Source organism: Dendrobates tinctorius, unplaced genomic scaffold, assembly GCF_039654945.1.
Source record: "Dendrobates tinctorius isolate UK_male_01 unplaced genomic scaffold, ASM3965494v1 ptg000032l, whole genome shotgun sequence".
Taxonomy (NCBI): Eukaryota; Metazoa; Chordata; class Amphibia; order Anura; family Dendrobatidae; genus Dendrobates; species Dendrobates tinctorius.
Window position 1 is genome coordinate 6,582,911 of NW_027361700.1, and position 15,114 is coordinate 6,598,024.

General features: G+C 42.8%; 1 protein-coding gene across 2 annotated transcripts in view; it reads left to right on the plus strand.

Moving 5' to 3' along the window:
* RAB5C (RAB5C, member RAS oncogene family) overlaps positions 1 to 15,114 on the plus strand; it is a 45,677-nt gene that overhangs the window by 15,469 nt on the left and 15,094 nt on the right. For both annotated transcript variants that reach the window (XM_073572348.1, XM_073572349.1), the window contains exon 2: positions 12,034 to 12,304. In XM_073572348.1, coding sequence (XP_073428449.1) covers positions 12,139 to 12,304 — 166 coding nt within the window. In that variant the 5' untranslated portion in view covers positions 12,034 to 12,138. The remainder of the gene's footprint in view (positions 1 to 12,033; positions 12,305 to 15,114) is intronic.

Below are 15,114 nucleotides of genomic sequence, written 5' to 3' on the forward strand. Positions count from 1 at the left end.
TTTAGCAAATAAGGGCAAATCCAAATATTTAATTGCAGAACCTACTGTGACTGAAAACTCACTCCTTCCAGTCATCTGAACGGGGTATTTTAGGACTGAAATGCATAGATTCAGATCAACTGAACAATGAAAAATGTGATTCCAGTTTCACTCTCTAGCATATAAGGGTAATTGGCCCCACTTGCTTCCACAATGGGCGGTGAGTGGGACCGGTGACATCTTTGCTACAGATACCGTCTGGATTACCCTGACCCATTTCTGGGCAATTCCTGTGCCAAGGTAGGTCTAATGACATGAATGGACCCCTATCACGGATGCTGGTCAGGCTCGGACATTCAGCCTAAGGCTACTTTCACACATCAGTTTTTTGCCATCAGGCAGGATCCGGCTATTTTTAGAAAAAAGGGATCCGGCATAAATTTTGGAGAACTGTAGAAACGGATCCGTTTTTTTGCTGGATCCGTCTAGCAGGTTATATCTGTTTCCTGGGGGCTGGCCAATTGGATCTGAGCATGCGCAGACTTAAAAAAACGGATCCGGTGGCTGGATCCGTCTTTTTCTGGATCCGGCGCATTCCGGCGCCCATAGACTTTCATTGTAGCAAAAAGCTGGAAGCGCCGGATCCGGCGCTTCCGGCTTTTTCGCCGGAGACAAAAAACGTTACAGTAGCCGTTTTTTCCAGACGCCGGAATGAGACAAGTAGCCGGATCTGGCAAAAAACGGATGAAACGCAATGCCATCCGGCGCTAATGCAAGTCAATGGGGAAAAACTGGATCCGGCATTGCATTTTGCCGGATCCGGTTTTACAAAAAAAGGCCGGATCGCGCCTGACGGCAAAAAACTGATGTGTGAAAGAGGCCTTAGTATTTGTGCACAAATGTTCCTGAATTACTCTTGTGTAAAACTGTCCATATTAACGGTCCTTAGACTTGGCTGTCTGTATTAGATTGGTGGGTGTCTGACTCCTGCACACCCACCGGTTGTGGAGCCATGTAAGCAGCACTGAGTTGCAGTCCCAGGCACAAAAAATACTGGTGAAGGTGATATCCCCTGCAGCTGAGCCTCCTAGGGAAAGGCCATCAGTACCCTGGAAAACACCTCTTAATTATAGGCTTAAGTAGTACAATGTCTGCTATTTTTTTTTTAGCTGAAGTGACTTGAGTAATTTTGCTTAGCTTCACTTCCTTACGGGTAGAGGAAGTAGTGACTGTTTACTGTCCACAGTCCCAGGAAGAAAACTGTGCACGATCTGGGCTGTGACATTGATTCATCTATGACATGGTGACTATGCTGGACAGTCCCAAGATGTGCTTTATGAACTTGTCTTCCACCCGTCCCCGACCTTCTGTTTGTGTCTTTATTGTCTTGCGCTCTGGATTTTGTCAGCATTGTTATAGTTTGGGGTAAAGCGTTTCCTCAGTCGTGTGACACTGATCTATCTATGGGAGGTGTTCATTTTGGTGTAATGTAAAGGTTTACTCCACATAAAGCCAGCTTTTAAAGTTAAGGGGCGCACTAACCATGAGGGGATTAAGCGTCAATCAGGACCACTAAGTGACAAAAAGGGGGGGAGATATGTGGTCCATCCATGTTAGTGGAGGTGTCGTTGCACTTTTTACGCCAGGCAGCCAAAATGCACCGCTGCTTGAGCTGCAACCATGTAATGTTAGTAATCGCATTTGCTGATTTCTGAGATGTCCCGATATTAAACAGCTTGGAGATGAAAATGTAACAAAAATAGCTGCTGCTCGTGCATATTTGATATTGGTATTTCTTCATGCCCAGTGCCGGGACCAGCATCTGGTGAACCCAAACAAGTTCCGGGAGCCCCTGCAGCTGAAGGACCACTCTGCAAGTTGTGACCACTGTAGGTTTTGTGGCAGATGTGTGCACGGCATGGGTGTTGCAGGCTCAGTAGTGGGGCTAGCTCCAATTGCAGCAGTAATTTATTTGGTGGTGCTGTTAATCATGATTGTAACATTTAAGAGGATGGAAATGGGGAGGAGGGGGGAGTATCCATCGGACCTGCTCAATATGATTGCAGGGTGCCAATGGCATTGTCATAGTGGTCGGGGAACCTACTTTAGGCCATGTTTGTACACCTATGAAGCCCTGCATGTTGTAATTGCAGTGTACTGTAACAGCAATCAAGTGATCAGGTTCAATTTCCAAAGGTAAACAGAATATATTTTTTTTCTAAAAACTCATAATACCCCTTTTTTTAACTTTAAATTAAAAATTAAAGTGGCATCACCACATGCATAGCATTGTGAACTAATAAAGTATATATCCCTTGTGTTTAAAATGAAGGGGTGGGGAGGCGCAATCAAAATTGCAGAATGTTGTTTTTTTTTTTTTTCTTGAAATATGCCACCCCTACTCGCCCTCCCCCCCCCCCCCCCCCCAAAAAAAAAAAAAAAAAATCAGTCTCTTGGACCCCAAAATCACATTGATAAAACTTCTGCTGGTGCTGCCAGAGCGTTACAGCTTTTGAAAGGTAAAGAGGGAGAATCAAATGCAAGAGAGCCTGAAGGAACTCTATCGCCCAAGGCGCCACAAGAAAACTCGAGCCGGCTCGCTTTATGTCTATAGGCGTTTTGCAGCGTCTGACGTATATAGATGGATTTAAATGGCATTTTTAAAACTGAAGTGTAGACTGTCACACACAGTATCAGCTCTGTCCTTCTGCACAAGAAACGGTTTGGGGTGGGCCGCTTACAGGCTGTAGATAGGATCCGCATAATGTCTGGCTAAGAGACTCTGGGAAGATGATAAATGTAATAAATATGGCTGAATAAGAGTCTGACATTGATAACTGAGATCTGTAACCGATGTTGGCACTGGGTGGCTAAAGCTGGCTTCCTTTTACAACACTTAGACTAGTGAGGTCTGTGGTAACTGGATCTTCTCCGGATAGTGTCCACCTTTTACTTGTGCCAACACTTAGGGTATGTTTCCACGGTCAGTAACCGGCAGCGCTTTGGCCGCAGCACATGTCCGCTCCGTCCAAAGCACTACCGGCTTTTGAACGCGGGTGATTCCGCATGTATTCATTGAACTGTGTGGAATCTCTGCGTCCTATACATTGCACTGGTAATATTTATCTTGCAGAGACTCGTGTCTCCGCAAGATAAATAGACATACTGCTGTCTGGGAAAAACGCGGCGCATGTACGTCTCCGCAGGGAAGCCGGAGGCGGCCGTGCACGCATAGTGAACTGGTCGGAACGCACCCTTAGGGTTGTCCACCTGACAGTTTGATATGGCATATAGAAGTCACAGGGTGAGACACGGTGTTGTCATGGTGGAACTATACTTTTCCATTAACAGGATTTTGTTTTGTATTCATTTGCGAACGTTTTGTATCAATTCAGAGACATCAGTTTAGTAAAGTAATGTTTAACAGGACATAGGGGAAAAAACAGTAGAAAGTCAAAACAGAGCAGTGTTACCCAAAAAGTAGTAATACAGCCCTCGCGGGCAGGGTCCTCTCCTCCTGTACAAGTTGCGACTTGTTTAAGATTACTGTACTTGTATTTATGTATATCCCTCCTCACATGGAATAAATGGCGCTATAATAATAAAAAGTGGCTATAATGTGCTAGTAATGATGTCCTGGATGTCTCTGCTGTCTGTATGGAATGTGAAGGCTGCAGCACTCACATGATTTAGGGGAACACAGCGCTCAGTGTGGAGGCCCGGCAGGTAACTGACTCCCCACCCCTAAATTGGACACATTTGAAAAGTTTAATTTGGCACCGTGATCAGTGTGATACATGTTGGGATGGTAAATTTAGGTCATGTTTTTGCATTTATGTTGTGTGGCATTTCTAAATGATTGGGTAGGCAAATTTGGATCATTTTCTAGGTTGAAATGAATATGCTTTTTATCCTTCTATGCTGAACACAAATGTGGAGAAACGGTAAAATGTTCTATAAACACTTTCTATTTAAAATCTATAAGAAGCTTATTTCTAGACTATCGCCCAGTTTGCTAATATACTCACCTACCACCTCCTTCTTCGGAAGCCAACACCGTTCTTCTCCTTCTCCCTCTGCTGACTCTCTGGGTCACACTGCGCTCTGCATGATGCAGAAGTGGCTTTTTGTGTAAGCTTATGGAGCATCAGAACGAGGCTCACAGGTTTACATCGTGAAATAGACTCTCGGCTCAGAGTATAGAGTGAGCTGAAGAGCGATGACATCACTGAGAAGAGGAGCAGAACAGCGCTGGCTACCTGAGAAGATAGGGGAGTATATTAATACACTCGCACTACATACATATATACACGATTTAGTTAAAAATTACAATTTTTTTTTTTTTTTTTTTTTTTTTTTTTTCCCAAGAGTTCAAAATGTCATACATACCACAAAATTGTACCAACAAAAAGTGCATTTAGGTACTTAGGCCCTCACATCTCCATGGACGGAAAAATATCAGTTACCAGTGGCTGAAAATGGTGAGGCAATTGTCACCTGGTTATTTTGGCAGCTTACTTGTAAATTGTCAATGGTGTCGTAAAGCAGAATGCTAGAATTGGTGGCCTTAACAAGCATGATCTGATATTGACAGGTATTTTCCCATACAGAGTCCAATGTGTAATCTGGTATTCGGAGCGGTCTATGCAAGTCCTCTGCAATGCTTGGTTGTGGCACTTGGAGATGGATCCTGGACGGATATACAGTCGTCAGGTGGATGAGTCCATGGCACAAGGACAATGGTTGGATTGTGGAATTGACAATGGCCCTTTGTTAGCTTGATAACACTGGTCAACAGCATTTTTGGTGCCAAAGATATTTCATCGAATTTAGGGTATTTTTGGGGTGCTGATTCTGAATATGTCATCAGTTTTGCCAGATTGGCTCAAGTTTTTGAGATTTTTGGTATCTTATTTATAGCACTTGTTGGTAAATGCGACGCATCATCTCATTAATTTCTTTGGATTAGTACTTGAACTGAGCAGTTCTCAATATAGTTTTGTGTTAATTAGTGTTCTAAAAGTTTGTTCATAGCTTGATTTTTGCACTAACTTTATGTTGTTGTCTGTTTTCCAGTGAAAAGCATGAACTCATCATGAAGAAGTTGTCTTAACGATCCAGACTCATTCTGTTACATTTGTGGTGAATATACACTGCCAAAACATAGAAGAAACATAACACACTTCGTAAAAAAAGTGTATTTTGCCTATTTTGGGGTTATGCTTGGGGACCAAGACAAGTTTTGGGCACCACACATAGTGTGCAAAGCATGTATCGAATTATTACGAAAATGGAGCAAAGGACAAAGAAAAAGCTTCAAATTTGGTGTTCCAATGGTGTGGAGAGAGCCAAAAAATCATCATGATGACTGTTATTTATGGTAAACACAGGTACAGGCACATCTTCACAATGAGGGACAGGCCTTCTTGCAGATTCCATGTTACTCCCATTTTCGTTTCTTATGCTTATTGAATCCTTGCACTTGCACTGCACAGAAATAACAGTCATCATGATGATTTTTTGGCTCTCTCCACACCATTGGAACACCAAATTTGAAGCTTTTTCTTTGTCCTTTGCTCCATTTTCGTAATAATTCGATACATGCTTTGCACACTATGTGTGGTGCCCAAAACTTGTCTTGGTCCCCAAGCATAACCCCAAAATAGGCAAAATACACTTTTTTTACGAAGTGTGTTATGTTTCTTCTATGTTTTGGCAGTGTATATTCACCACAAATGTAACAGAATGAGTCTGGATCGTTAAGACAACTTCTTCATGATGAGTTCATGCTTTTCACTGGAAAACAGACAACAACATAAAGTTAGTGCAAAAATCAAGCTATGAACAAACTTTTAGAACACTAATTAACACAAAACTATATTGAGAACTGCTCAGTTCAAGTACTAATCCAAAGAAATTAATGAGATGATGCGTCGCATTTACCAACAAGTGCTATAAATAAGATACCAAAAATCTCAAAAACTTGAGCCAATCTGGCAAAACTGATGACATATTCAGAATCAGCACCCCAAAAATACCCCAAATTCATTAAAATATTTTGGACACCAGAAAAAAAATTTTTTTTCGTTGACCTGTGTAATCCACAACAAGTCTGTTGGGGGGAATGTGAAGGACTTTCTCCTGCGCCAGAAAATGCTTCAGGTCATCATTAGAATTTGGTCAATAACTTACATCAGCCAAAACCGGAGTGGAACAATCAGAGGAAAAGTATAATAGAAACCTGTCACCACTTCTAGATTTTTCACCCACTCCCGGTTTTGACTTACAAATATGGAGATAAAATACTGAACGTGTCAACGTGGCCTTGGGGTGTAAGCACATGGAGGTTGTGTGTTTTTTTGTTTTTTTTTGTTTTTTTTTTTAAAAACACTGATTTCTGGAGCGGATCCTTCTCCTAAATCCACATAAAATTGCTGCAAATAATATTTGACTAACCTTTCTTTCAAATTCACTGATGGGAAGCTCCCATAGCTATCCATACAGCTTCTTTCCCACCCACCCCCCAACTAAACTTGCCATTTCTTTGATTCAAACTCATTGTAGAACCTGTGTGAAATCTTATACTGAAGTCCGCAAAACCAAAAAATAAAAACGTAGGAAAAATGCACGAAAAAAACCCTCATCTGAACTGAAAACAATGTTTGATTTCTTCTCATTAACATTTCCTAAAGGTCTCTGTAGAGTCACTGACACAAGGTGCATGTTCAGCAGTACTTAGTGAAGTGCTCCATGCTATCGTACAAGCATTGTCTAGTGTAGTCCCTTGCCCAGTATGGCACCATAGTCCAATTCAGATCTTGCGGAGCTGGATGCTTTCATAACTGCAAAATAGCAGCTGCTTTGGCACTGCTTACAGTAATTGGGTTCAAAGTGTTGCAGCTGAGGTCATTGACCAAGGTGGGTGATGTACCATGTGGCTTCAGGGAAGAAACAATGAGCTGGGAAGTAGGACCTTAACATTGCAAAAAATGTAAAATGTGCTTTGACATTCTGAGCATGAGAAGAAGCCAATTCTGTGAAGCTTGGTAAAGCCTTCATCACAAGTATGGGTTGTCCAGGACTTGTGTGGCCATCATCCATTTTTTTAGGATGTTCATATCGGAACAATAGGGGTCTTAAGGGCATGTCACACTAAGATATCGCTATAACTTGTGACGTTATAGCGATATTGCTAGCGATATCTCTGTGTGTGATACTTGCCTATGACCGGCTCCCCCGCTGGTTATCGCTGATCGCGCGAGAACGTTCAGGACTGTTTCTCGTTGTCAGCTTCCTGCGGCGCTTCCTGCTGTGAAGACGAGCGACGCGTGGAGCCGGGCGGGAGGACGCAGGATCGCCTGGTGTGACAGGTAAGTAGCGATCCCCGTCCCCAGCGATGTCGCTAGTGAGTTCTGCCTGTGTGGCAGCTCACTAGCGACCACTTAGCGATGTACCAGCGATCCTGACCGCGTCATATCGCTGGTCGGGATCGCTGGTACATCGCTAAGTGTGACCGTACCTTTACCTTCAGGACTCCCACAAATCAGGTGACCGACCGTTGTTAGGTGCTGACCCCAAACTCGTTTTAAGTGAATAGGCACTGAGCTGCAGTATCTGATAAAGGCCACGACAGTTTACGTAGCCGTGCCTTTCTGGCCCTGTACACTGCAAACAGCTTATCAGTGGGAGCTCTAGGTGCCGAACCTCCACCGATCTGACATTGATGACCTATCCCAACGATGGTACTGAATATAGAAGTACCGGACAATACCTTTAATGTGATGGCATTGTCAAGGTACCACCAGTTGGTCAACCACAAACCACCCTGGGGTTTTTTTTGGATACAATGCCCACAAATTGCTGTGTTGCACAGCCTTAATATCATCCCAAAATGTGTCTGCAGCTGGACCTTAATGCTACCGCTAAGGAATTACATGGTCTCGGGTAGTTATTCTGCATTGGAGAAATGAAAGTAGAAATCAAGAGCTACACTTCCATTTTCACACTGATTTTTAGTGAACACGATAAGCTCATCCAAGGTGATGTACCAGACAGCCGACTATTATTGTCCCATAGGACATTGGTGCGTTTTCGGGATTGTAGGTATGACCTTCCTTTTGTTGATGATCTCCGCATAGAAAAGTTGTCGGCTCTGATCACATCCATCCTATCATTCCAGTTTCTCACATCCTCAGTACTGTGACCTACAATGCTATAAAAGCATTGTTGTTCTGTGAAATGAAGAATGCACCATTTCTGTGCCAGGCTTCCTTCACGTCTCCGCTGTTGGCAGCTTTTCTAATGTTAGCAGGATTGTTTCATTAGTATTTGTCATGTTTGTAGTTTCCAGCAGTGCACATGCTGGATTCTGGCACCCATAAAATCCCAGTTTTATTCACCACTGTGAAGCACTGAAAGCAATATATTTCATAATTCTGTAAAATGCATTGTAAATACTTAGGTCCCAAAAAAATGAGAGGTGTTCAAGGAGTGATGTGCGACTGAAACACGAAACCAAATACAAGTCAATGGGGAAGCAAAGTCGGCAGGGAGTGGTGGACAGTAAACACACCTACAGTGCAGGACTGTATGTGTTTTTTTTTTTTTTTTTTTGTTTTTTTTTTCTTCTCTCTCTCTCTCTCTCTCTCTCTCTCTCTCTCTCTCTCTCTCTCTCTCTCTCTCTCTCTCTCTCTCTCTCTCTCTCTCTCTCTCTCTCTCTCTCTCTCTCTCGTCGGGTTTGGGTCAGCGAAACCAGACTTTTTCAATCTGGCCGACCTGTTTCGCTCAACTCTAATTATGACAGTTACTACATGCTTTTACTAAAGTCATCCCTATGCTTACACCCCATTTACCGCCTGTCTCAGGACCCCATATCTAATCCTGGACTACCAGCTGCACTTTGTTGGGCAATCACTTGAATGGCTGGCATGTAATAGAAATACCTGACTACTCTGCTTCACAAACTGATTACTACGGGCTAGAAGAACCCAGCAATAAGCTGATCACCATGGTCTTCATCTATGTGAAGATGTCCTCACCTAAGTCTGTGCCCACGTTGCGTTTTCTATGCGTTTCCGCCACGTTTTTTCCGCAGCTGAAACGTTTAACCCCTTCATGACCCAGCCTATTTTGACCTTAATGACCTGGCCATTTTTTGCAATTCTGACCAGTGTCCATTTATGAGGTAATAACGCTGGAATACTTCAACGGATCAATTTTCAATTTTTATTCTGTTTAAATCAGAGAGTTATGTGACACAAAATAGTTACTAAATAACATTTTCCACATGTCTACTTTACATCAGCACAATTTTGGAAACAAAATATTTTTTTGTTAGGAAGTTATAGGGGTTAAAAGTTGACCAGCGATTTCTCATTTTTACAACAAAATTTACAAAACCATTTTTTTAGGGACCACCTCACATTTGAAGTCACTTTGAGGGGTCTGTATGGTTGAAAATACCCAAAAGTGACACCATTCTAAAAACTGCACCCCTCAAGATACTCAAAACTACATTCAAGAAGATTATTAACCCTTCAGGTGTTTCACCGGAACTAAAGCAACATGGAAAGAAAAAATGGACATTTTAATTTTTCCAACAAAAATTTTCTTTTAGCATCAATTTTTTTCATTTTCACATGGGCAACAGGATAAAATGGATCCTAAAATTTGTTGGGCAATTTCTCCTGAGTACATCGATACCACATAAGTGGTCATAAACCACTGTTTGGGCGCACGGCAGGGCTCAGAAGGGAAGGAGCGCCATTGGACTTTTTGAATGGAAAATATACTGGAATATTTAGCGGTTGCCATGTCGCGTTTGGAGAGTCCCTGTGTGCATAAACATTGGAGCTCCTCCACAAGTGACCCCATTTTGGAAAGTAGACCCCCCCCCCCAAGGAACTTTATCTAGATGCATAATGGTCACTTTGAACCCCCAGGTGCTTCACAAATTGATCTGTAAAAAAAAAAGTTCTTTTTTTTTTTTTTTTTTTTTCACAAAAATTTTCTTTTCTATTAGCTGAAGAGCCCGGTGCTGCCCGGGCATAGTAACTAACTGTGGTTAGTTATAACAAATTATAATTATCATCCATCCCATAGTCCCGTGCCCATATACCCATCACACATCCTTCATCTCATAGTCCCATGCCCATATACCCATCACACATCCTCCATCCCATAGTCCCGTGCCCATATACCCATCATACATATCCTCCATCCCATAGTCCAGTGCCCATATACCCATCACACATCCTCCATCCCATAGTCCCATGACCATATACCCATCACACATCCTCCATCCCATAGTCCCATGACCATATACCCATCATACATATCCTCCATCCCATAGTCCAGTGCCCATATACCCATCACACATCCTCCATCCCATAGTCAACCATTATGACATCATAATGAGCGGCGGGGCTTGCAACCTATGATGACATCAGCGTCGCCATGGCAACCATTATGACATAATGAGGGGCGGGGCTTGACACGCACATTCTTACCCCAGTATGTAGACAGGGGCAAAATTGTTTGGTGAATTGGAACGCGCTGGGTTAAAATTTCGCCTCACAACATAGCCTAGGACGCTCTCGGCGACCAGACATGTGACTGTGCCAAATTTTGTGGCTGTAGCTGCGACAGTGCGGGTACCTATCCCGGACATAAACACATACACACACTTGAGCTTTATATATTAGATATAATATATATAATTTTTTATTTATTTTTTTTTACATTCTTTTACTTTTGATGCCGCATAGGCAGCATCAATAGTAAAAAGGTGGTCACACTTGTCAAGCGCTATGCATGACAAGTGTGACCAACCTGTCAATCACCTTTCCAAGTGATGCTTCAAATCGCTTGGAAAAGCGCTAGCATTCTGCAAGCTAAAAACGCTTGTTTTGCAGGAAAATGCATGCGAATTCCGCAGGGAGTTGCTGAAAAGCTGTGGACATTTCCGCAGCATTTCTGCAATGTGGGCACTTAGCCTTACATTAGACTATAATGTATAATTCAGGTTGCCCCTTTCCCCCATGTGGCACAGGCTTCTTTTACTGTCCCACTGGGCAGCAGAAATTGCGAGCTTCAGGATATACGTATAGAAGACACAAGAGGAGATGTGTATCAGCACACAGATTATTAGCTTTGTGTGCGGTGAGCGGGACTCACGGAAGGGGAAAGTAATAATGGATGTCACACAAGTATAGGCTGGGGTCACAATATCCTATGGTATCTTAGGGTCACAACTCCCAACCTAAGGGTATGAGCACATGTATTTTTCTGGTGGATCTGTGCTGTAATCTACCTGGAAATGCCTTAATGCTACAAATTTTCGTTGCAGTGCAAAGATCAGACAATCTGCTGTTCATATGTTCGGGCTTTTGATTGTCTTTTAACCGTTTCAGGTTTTGAAAGATGTGAAGGTTTTAAGACTTGAGCAGACCATTCTTCTTTGGTTTGGACCTGTTTGGCTTTATACATACACATTTAAAAGGAAAAAATAGTTGCTTTCAAATATGGCAGAAGAGGAGTAAAAAAAAAAAGGTTCAGTATTAACACCACCAGCGTTTTTTGCTTACAAAACATCTTAAACACGTGTGCACATACTCTTCCTGTAAGTCTCCAGACCTGATCTATGCCAAGCTTAGGCTTTATATGACTTTGTTCGGGCCGGGGACCCACGGTTGGGCTGGGTGTTGCAGCTGCTATGCAGTTGTGTATCTAGCCCAATGCAGCCTGTGTTCCAGATCTACATCATGATCGGATCCAATCCAAAAGTAGAAAAATATTCTGACTTTAGCTGACATGTTTTGTGTATAATGTTTGACCAAAGTGATGACCTTTACGCTGTTGGAACTTGAGGGAACCTTTTTTTTTCCATGTTATGAACATTGGTTTATTGCAAGTGAATGCAGGTCTTCAAGGAACCTTTCAGATAAGTGATGTGTCGGGCACAACATGATGAATCTGTTATCCTGCGCATGTTGATGGTGGTTGTTTGTAACTAAAATTTTTGCATTACATTTTTTTTTTTTTTTTTTCTTTTAGGGCCCTACGTGCCTTTACCAAGACCGTCATCCGTCTGACAGGCGCCCTCACCTCCTGTGCCTTGATCGCTGGCTCCTCGCTTCTGTTTTGTGAAAACCCAGGGAAATGGCCGGTCGAGGCGGAAGCACTCGTCCAAATGGGCCGGCTGCCGGCAATAAAATCTGCCAGTTCAAACTGGTTTTATTAGGGGAGTCTGCGGTGGGGAAGTCTAGTCTAGTCCTGCGTTTTGTCAAGGGCCAGTTCCATGAATACCAAGAGAGCACTATTGGAGGTTGGTTAATCTGTAATCCTGTCGTGTCTTACACGTTGTATTAATAATTAAGTACAGCAAGTGGACTTTTATCACATACTGCTGCTACTTATTAATGCTAAGTCCGTTTTGAACGCTGTACTTTTTTCATAGAGGGTCTTGTAACTCTTTAACACCTTTATGACCAGAGCTATATTTGTTTTTCGTTACCCTTCTTTCCGGAGCCATAACTTTTGTATTTCTCAGTCAATATGGCTATGTGAGGGCTTATTTTTTGTGGGACGAGTTGTACTTTTGAACAGCCTCATTTGGTTTTAGCATGTCGCGTACTGGAAAATGGGAAAAAAATTCCAAGTGCGGTGAAATTGCAAAAAAAAGTGCAATCCCGCACTTGTTTTTTGTTTTGGCTTTTTTCTTAGGTTCACTAAATGCTAAAACTGACCTGCCATTATGATTCTCCAGGTCATGACATGTTCATGTAGATATGGCAGATGGCTAGCACTCGACTAGTGTAATGAATAAACGGCGCTAGTGAAAGGGAGCATCTGGTCCCGTAAATGTGAAGTCAATATAGAATCACTGCACACGTAAATTATGCTAAAGTGAGCTTTTTATTTAATTGACGGTGATGAAGCGACAGCTGACGTTTCGGCCTAACAACGGCCTTTATCACATAGTCGCCCTTTTGAAGTAGAGTTTTGGTAGTCACCGGTTGATAGTTTATCACTGCTAGGCAATATTTCACAAAAATGCAGATTATCCAATATAGCCAATAGTCCAGATGCTAGAGGAGCAGAGATCCTGTTGGTATGGCGCAGTGGGGGATGCAGGCACCGCCGTGCCTCAGCAGTGAGGCACGGCGGTGCCTGCATCCCCCACTGCGCCACCAATGTTTTTTTGCCGTTGTTAGGCCGAAACGTCAGCTGTCACTTCATCACCGTCAATTAAATAATAATAAGCTCACTTTAGCACAATTTACATGTGCAGTGATTCTATATTGACTTCACATGACACGTTCATGGACACCAAACATGTCTAGGTGTTTTTTTTTTTTTAATCTAAGTGGTGAAAAAAAATTCCAAAGTTTGCTAAAGAAAAAAAAGCGCAGTTTTCCGAGACCTGTAGCGTCTTCATTTTTCGTGATCTCTGGTTGGGTGACTGCTTATTTTTTCGCGCGCCGAGCTGATATTTTTAATGTTACCACTTTTGTGCAGATAAGATCTTTTGATCGCCCGTTATTGCATTTTGTTGCAATGTCGCGCCGACTAAAAAAACATAATTCTGGCTTTTCAATTTATGTTCTCGCTACGCTGTTTAGCGATCAAGTTAATCCTTTTTTTTTATTGATCGGGCGATTCTGAACGTGCCGATACCAAATGTGTGTTTTTTTTGTTTTTGTTTTTGTTTTTTTTGAACGGGGCGAAGGGGGGGTGATTTGAACTTTTATATATTTTTTTTTTTTTATTTTTTACATTTTTAAAACTATTTTTCTTTAACTTTTGGCATGCTTCAATAGAATCCATGGAAGGCTAGAAGCTGCCATAGCTTGATCAGCTCTGCTACATAGAGGCGATGCTCAGATCACCTCTGTGTAGCAGAATTACTGCATTGCTATGAATGCCGACCACAGGGTGGTGCTCATAGAAATCTGGCATCAACAACCATAGAAGTCTGAAGGAGACTTCTGGTTGTTATGCCGACGAACCAGTGACCCAAAATAGCATGACGTGTGTCAGCGGGGTGCTTTATTTCCAGCCCGATGGCCAGAAGCGCACATTAAATGCCGCTGTCAGTTTGACAGCGGCATTTAACTAGTTAATAGCCATGAATGGATCGCGATTTCATCTGCGCCTATTGTGGGCACATGTCAGCTGTTCAAAACAACTGACATATCCCGGCTTTGATGTGGGCTCAACGTCTGAGCCGACATCAAAGCGGGGGGTACTGTCATCGGATGTACTATCCCGTCCGATAGCAGTAAGGGGTTAATTGATGTTCAGATTAAGTTTTGTTTTTTCCCATTTGAAGAGGTTGTTCAGTGAAAGTTTTCACCCATCCATAACACAGTTGATAAAGATAACTTATACGTCAGTAGGTATCCAACCGCTGAGACACCCACCGATGGGCAGGACAGGGCACTTTTTTCACTGTTATAATGGAGCCCATTGCGCATGTCTGCTCGCTACTACATTCATTCCATTTAGGGCTGCCGAACGCAGCGCTGGCAGTTCACTGAGGAATGGAGCAGCTGCCGGCTCATGCCTTTGTATTGGTGATAACTACTTTTCACTGGATAGCCCCTTTAACGCAAGGTATATCAGTTGGTGACAGCTTGGGTATCTGGCTAAATAACTAGCCACAGTGGTATGAGAATCACATTCACTCTAGTGGTAATGAATATTTGGACAAGGACTTATCTCTACAAGAGACATTTTGGTCCAAGTTTAGAGTTGCACCATGAACTCCTGCGGGCCAGGTACTTTGAGCCCATTGTCAAAGGAAAGGAAATGAATGGATACTTGTGATAAAATGTACGGAGCCCGTTTAGGCTGACCATACATACTAGATAGCTGTCTGCCTAACAGTGCTTTGGCCGACTCATACACAGGAGCACTGTTCAACCAAGCACACCTGTGTTCTCTATGAGAAAGCTGCCAATTTATCTCCGAGAACAATGTCTGAAGTCTGAAATCGGACATGCACGATCAACATCTCTCCCAGCTATCAGTCAGCCGGTGCCCCCTTACAAATAACTGTTGGCTGAACCTGTCGATATCGGCGGATTCAGCCGCTGGAAGTCTCATGTATGGCTGCCCTTAGGCCCCTCATCT